Source organism: Rhinichthys klamathensis, unplaced genomic scaffold, assembly GCF_029890125.1.
Source record: "Rhinichthys klamathensis goyatoka isolate OS25496 unplaced genomic scaffold, OSU_Roscu_1.1 h1tg000515l_1, whole genome shotgun sequence".
Lineage (NCBI taxonomy): Eukaryota > Metazoa > Chordata > Actinopteri > Cypriniformes > Leuciscidae > Rhinichthys > Rhinichthys klamathensis.
This window is the reverse complement of record NW_026606995.1, coordinates 636385-642500: the sequence shown is the minus strand read 5'-3', so window position 1 is coordinate 642500 and position 6116 is coordinate 636385. Positions and strand designations below refer to the sequence as shown.

The 6116-nt window shown below is 46.6% G+C and overlaps 1 protein-coding gene across 1 annotated transcript in view; it reads right to left on the bottom strand.

The window, feature by feature from the left end:
• Positions 1 to 4557, bottom strand: part of LOC130072949 (coiled-coil domain-containing protein 112-like) — a 10239-nt gene extending 5682 nt beyond the window's left edge. Inside the window, exons 1-3 of the mRNA XM_056238285.1 lie at positions 4357 to 4557; positions 4171 to 4277; positions 128 to 217 (exon numbers count right to left, since the gene is read on the bottom strand). Coding sequence (XP_056094260.1) covers positions 128 to 217; positions 4171 to 4277; positions 4357 to 4403 — 244 coding nt within the window. The 5' untranslated portion in view covers positions 4404 to 4557. The remainder of the gene's footprint in view (positions 1 to 127; positions 218 to 4170; positions 4278 to 4356) is intronic.
• Positions 4558 to 6116: the final 1559 nt, after the last annotated feature.

Here is a 6116-nt window from a genome sequence, read left to right as displayed (position 1 = left end):
GGAGAAACCCGTGATGTCATCGTCCAGCTCAGTTCAGTTCTCATATAATGCTGTCAATGCAGGAGATCAATAATATTGTTGAATATTAAATGAAATGTCCCCAATTTAATCTGATGGTCAGTCTTACCATCTGGAGACGGTTTGGTGTCCATGAGCTGCTGCTGGAATCTGAAGACGCCGTTCTTGAGTTTCTGCAGCTGCTGCTGGACTTTCATGACTGACGGACAAACACTGATATTAATATTCCATCCTGAGACTGAACGAACAGATCAACACACATTACTACGGAAGCCCATTACTGCCACATAAGAAAAAATAATCAATCGTAAGAAAACAAGTCTGTCGAGTCACATGACGTCCAGCTCCTCCTCTCTGGACCTCTAATGGGTGGAGGGATGGAGTTGTGGGTGTGGTTTGGATATTCTAGCTCCACCCATTAGGCCCTAATTACATGCACTGGATGTCTAGAGGAGGAGGAGCGAGACAGAAGCTCCACCCATTTGTTCTGCAGTGAGCAGAACAAATACCAATTATTGGTAAATTATTGGTAAATCATAATTATTCTAAGTTTTGAGATAAAAGTTGAAATTATGACATACTAAGTCATGATTATGAGATAAAAAACTTTTTGTCATCATTTCAACCCCAGACAGCAACATGTCTGCCCAGATCCGGCACATGAGGTGTGCTGGACATCGGCTGGATGTGCGATCGGCGAGGGTTGCGTGTTCAGGCGGGAGGAGCTGCGAACGGAGACGTGAAGTCGGACACTTCCTGTTCCCGCAGTGACCGCTCACGTGGTGTTCACACACTTCACCACAGCTAAAGTGAAATAAATGCAATATTTGCCAAATACACAGATGTTTCAGACACGTTTTCATTCAATACTTTATGTGCTGCTTCATACAGCGTCTGTTTGAACAAGAATAAAGTTCAACATAAGCCTATAGCTGCTATCAATGAAGTTGAGTCGATGTTTTTTAATCAGTTTTATTTTGATAAACATGACACAATATAACATTGCGACTACATGAAAAGAGTGTTATAAAAAACTGATTTGTGGGCTTTAGTGGGAACTAAAGGTGTGAGAATAAACACGAAACGCACGTGATCGTTGTCATGCGGTGAATCCGGCCAATCGGGGAGCAGCTGTGTCGTCATCAGAGCTTGTGGATCCGGCCAATCAGGGAGCAGCTGTGTCGTCATCAGAGCGCGTGAATCCGGCCAATCGTGGAGCAGCTGTGTCGTCATCAGAGCTTGTGGATCCGGCCAATCAGGGAGCAGCTGTGTCGTCATCAGAGCTCGTGAATCCGGCCAATCGGGGAGCAGCTGTGTCGTCATCAGAGCGCGTGAATCCGGCCAATCGGGGAGCAGCTGTGTCGTCATCAGAGCTCGTGAATCCGGCCAATCGTGGAGCAGCTGTGTCGTCATCAGAGCGCGTGAATCCGGCCAATCGTGGAGCAGCTGTGTCGTCATCAGAGCTCGTGAATCCGGCCAATCAGGGAGCAGCTGTGTCGTCATCAGAGCTCGTGAATCCGGCCAATCGGGGAGCAGCTGTGTCGTCATCAGAGCTCGTGAATCCGGCCAATCAGGGAGCAGCTGTGTCGTCATCAGAGCGCGTGAATCCGGCCAATCGGGGAGCAGCTGTGTCGTCATCAGAGCTCGTGAATCCGGCCAATCGGGGAGCAGCTGTGTCGTCATCAGAGCGCGTGAATCCGGCCAATCGGGGAGCAGCTGTGTCGTCATCAGAGCGCGTGAATCCGGCCAATCGTGGAGCAGCTGTGTCGTCATCAGAGCGCGTGAATCCGGCCAATCGGGGAGCAGCTGTGTCGTCATCAGAGCTCGTGAATCCGGCCAATCGGGGAGCAGCTGTGTCGTCATCAGAGCTCGTGAATCCGGCCAATCGGGGAGCAGCTGTGTCGTCATCAGAGCTCGTGAATCCGGCCAATCGGGGAGCAGCTGTGTCGTCATCAGAGCGCGTGAATCCGGCCAATCGTGGAGCAGCTGTGTCGTCATCAGAGCTCGTGAATCCGGCCAATCGGGGAGCAGCTGTGTCGTCATCAGAGCTCGTGAATCCGGCCAATCGGGGAGCAGCTGTGTCGTCATCAGAGCGCGTGAATCCGGCCAATCGTGGAGCAGCTGTGTCGTCATCAGAGCTCGTGAATCCGGCCAATCAGGGAGCAGCTGTGTCGTCATCAGAGCTCGTGAATCCGGCCAATCGGGGAGCAGCTGTGTCGTCATCAGAGCGCGTGAATCCAGCCAATCGGGGAGCAGCTGTGTCGTCATCAGAGCTCGTGAATCCGGCCAATCAGGGAGCAGCTGTGTCGTCATCAGAGCTCGTGAGCCGCTCTGGAGAAGCTGCGCTGGCGAACTCTATGAAGGTATTTTTGGTGCTAATCAACTGAACGCCTGTGACAGTGAGTGTGTGGTTGTAGAGAATATCCACACATGTGTATCAGTAAATTTGAAGTCACAGAGAGAAATGTTTTAAGAGTTGCAAACTTGTAGAGTTGCTGCAGTGAATATGGTGCCAAACACATTCACACACCTGTTGGTTTTGGTCCCATTTACAGTAACCTAGTTCTACCAAATGTAATTTATCCACTTTTGTCATACAATTTTGTTTAATCCAAATTGTACTTATGTATTAAAGCAACACATTCTTGCTTGTGTGGTCTTAAATGATTTGGCTTATTTAAATGAACAAGAATTGAAGAACAATCCCACCAGGATATATTTGTAAAAAAAAGTTTTAGCCCACAGATACATTTATGAGGGTTTATTTAATTTATTGCAATCAACAAATGATAAGAATTAGTAAAAGACACAGTTTTAAAGCTTCGTAATGTGCAATTTATACGACGAGTTGAAGTTTGCTGTGCTTTATATAGGCTACACGAAGTGAATGCCTGCAATCATTCAGTCATTAACGAATGCACAAAACGTGCAAATTAATAAAAACATTATGAACTTTACGAAACGACACACATTTGTAGTTTAAGTTTGCGCTGAAACTATATTTACCTTTTTTTAAATAATCCATCAATTTAATCCATTAATAATCCATCGTGCTGAGAAACGAGGAGCGAACTCAAATGAGCAGTTCGACACGCCCATACCCGAGGAACTCATGAATATTAATGTCGGCTCCGCCCACTGCCTCTACAGCTCACTTCTGCCCCACATTTCACATCGATCAATGATGGTGCAAAAGGGAGAGCGCGCCAAACTTGTCACTTGAAAGTGAAAAACAGTGTTTGAGATTCGTCGCAGCAGATTCAAGCAGCTGTAGTTGTGTACTCGTGTTTGTGCTAGAAAAATATACAAGACATTTGTGAGAAAATATTCTACAAGTGTGCAACTCTCATTGGATGAATTCACATACTGATTTGCGGATGAGCAAAACTTCTCCGTGACTTCACATGTTTTGATGCGGGTGTGTGAATGTGTTTGGCACCATATTCACCGCAGCAACTGTAGCAAAAATGTGAGCGTACGAGTTTCTTAATGTGTGATTTGTAGAATAGGATTTGTGCGCCTGCAATGCAGAATTAGAGAAGGTGTAACTGTTGTGTTGTGTTTGTGGAAGAGGAAAAAAAATCTACAAGTTTGCAACTCTTAAAACATTTCTCTCTGTGACTTCAAATTTACTGATACACATGTGTGGATATTCTGTACAACCACACACTCACTGTCACAGGCGTTCAGTTGATTTGCACCAAAAATACCTTCATAGAGTTTTCCGGCTGCTCTCGAATCGCTTTTGAGGACTTTATACGTCGCAGTCACGGGGCGTCGGCGCTGTACCCAGCATGCACTGCTTCGGGTCAGCCGGCGATCGGTCTGCACAGCGCTGCATGAAGTCGAACAAGCCTATGGACTCCACTCGGCCCAGATGTGGGCCGGATTTGGGCCAACACTATGTTGCTGTCTGGGACATTAAATCTCATAATTATGCTTAGTATGTCATAATTTCGACTTATTAGGTCATTATTATCCTAAACATGTCATAATATCAACTTTTCATTTCATAATGACTTAGTACTACATGTCCTTTGCAAAAGTATGTATTTGTTTATTGTGGCAGAAATGGCCTGACTGTACATAAACCCGTCAGTGAGGCGGGAAGCAGCAGGTCACGTGTGTGTGTGTGTGTGTGTGTGTGTTTACTGTCGGTGCGCAGGCGCAGATGCAGCTGATCGTTGAGCTCGTGAAACTCGCTGAAAGTCTCTCTGAGATCCTGTCGTCTGATCGCCTCGCGCTCCTCTTTACTCAGCCTGTGTGTATGAAGAGAGTAATGAACAATAAAGACACGAGAGTCTCTCTGTTAAACAGAATAAAAATTAATTTACTCACAATCTTCTGAGACTTTCCGCTTCCCGTAGAAAATCCGAGGCAGACATTCGGCCAAATGAACAGCGTGCGCGATCAAAGCGAGAGAAGATCAATGTGAACAGCCGAATGCAATATTAATTAAGCTCAAGCACCTCATATAATCATAATCATGTAGAGATATCGCGCTAAAATCGTGTCAGTCAGCAGGGAATGAACTGTTTCGGCTTTGTTTGAACTGTTGCCATGGCAACGACTCATTTACAACGTCCGCCCAAACTGCCTTAAAGGGACAGTTGACCCTTACACGAAACCTCTTGTCATCATTTACTCGCCCTCATGTTGTTACAAACCTGTGTGAGTTTCTTTCTTCTGTTGAACAAAAAAAAAATATTTTGAAGAATGTTGGTGACCAAACATCTGATGGCAGCCATTGACTTCAAGTCAAGTCACCTTTATTTATTTAGCGCTTTTTACACTACAGATAGTTTCAAAGCAGCTTTACAGAGATAACAGGAAAATAATGCAACAAAGTTTGTTTCGGCTGTACAGCAGATCTAGAAGAAAATAGTGTCATAGTCTAGCTTAAGTAAGTTCAGTGATGATTTCTGTTGTAAAAAAAGTAATTAATTTAGTTCATTTAAATATATATATATATATATATATATATATAGCCGCTCTGGAGAAAACCGTGATGTCATCGTCCAGCTCAGTTCAGTTCTCATATAATGGTGTCAATGCAGGAGATCAATAATATTGTTGAATATTAAATGTCCACAACTAAGCAGCCAAAAGCCAACGGCGACAGTGAAGGAACCGAAACTCCATCAGTGACAGAATGGAGAAAAAACCCTTGTGAGAAACCAGACTCAGTCACTCAGTTCTCCTCTGGCCAACGGACCAACAGTGTGTGCTCATGATCCAGGAGCATTACAGGTCAGAGGTCAGATTGGATCAGAACATTCAGAATATTATCCAGTTCCCTCTGGTTAAAGATTGGAGTCACGCCGCTATGGAGACGAGTCTGTTGAGGATCAGTGGCGAAGGCTGTCGTGTCGATGAGGCCTTACAGGGGAAAGTCTAGTGGACACAAGCTCTGCTGACACTTCAGGGATGCGTTGTGGTCGTGTCTAGGCGCAGGTCCACCATCTGATCTGGATACGGCCCGGATCCGGCTGACTACATCATGTGTTATGGTCGTGTCTAGGTGCAGGTCCTCCATCTGATCTGGATACGGCCCGGATCCGGCTGACTACATCATGCGTTGTGGTCGTGTCTAGGCGCAGGTCCACCATCTGATGTGGATACGGCCTGGATCCGGCTGACTACATCATGTGTTGTGGTCGTGTCTAGGCGCAGGTCCTCCATCTGATCTGGATACGGCCCGGATCCGGCTGACTACATCATGTGTTATGGTCGTGTCTAGGTGCAGGTCCTCCATCTGATCTGGATACGGCCCGGATCCGGCTGACTACATCATGCGTTGTGGTCGTGTCTAGGCGCAGGTCCACCATCTGATGTGGATACGGCCTGGATCCGGCTGACTACATCATGTGTTGTGGTCGTGTCTAGGCGCAGGTCCTCCATCTGATCTGGATACGGCCCGGATCCGGCTGACTACATCATGTGTTGTGGTCGTGTCTAGGCGCAGGTCCTCCATCTGATCTGGATACGGCCCGGATCCGGCTGACTACATCATGCGTTGTGGTCGTGTCTAGGCGCAGGTCCACCATCTGATGTGGATACGGCCTGGATCCGGCTGACTACATCATGTGTTGTGGTCG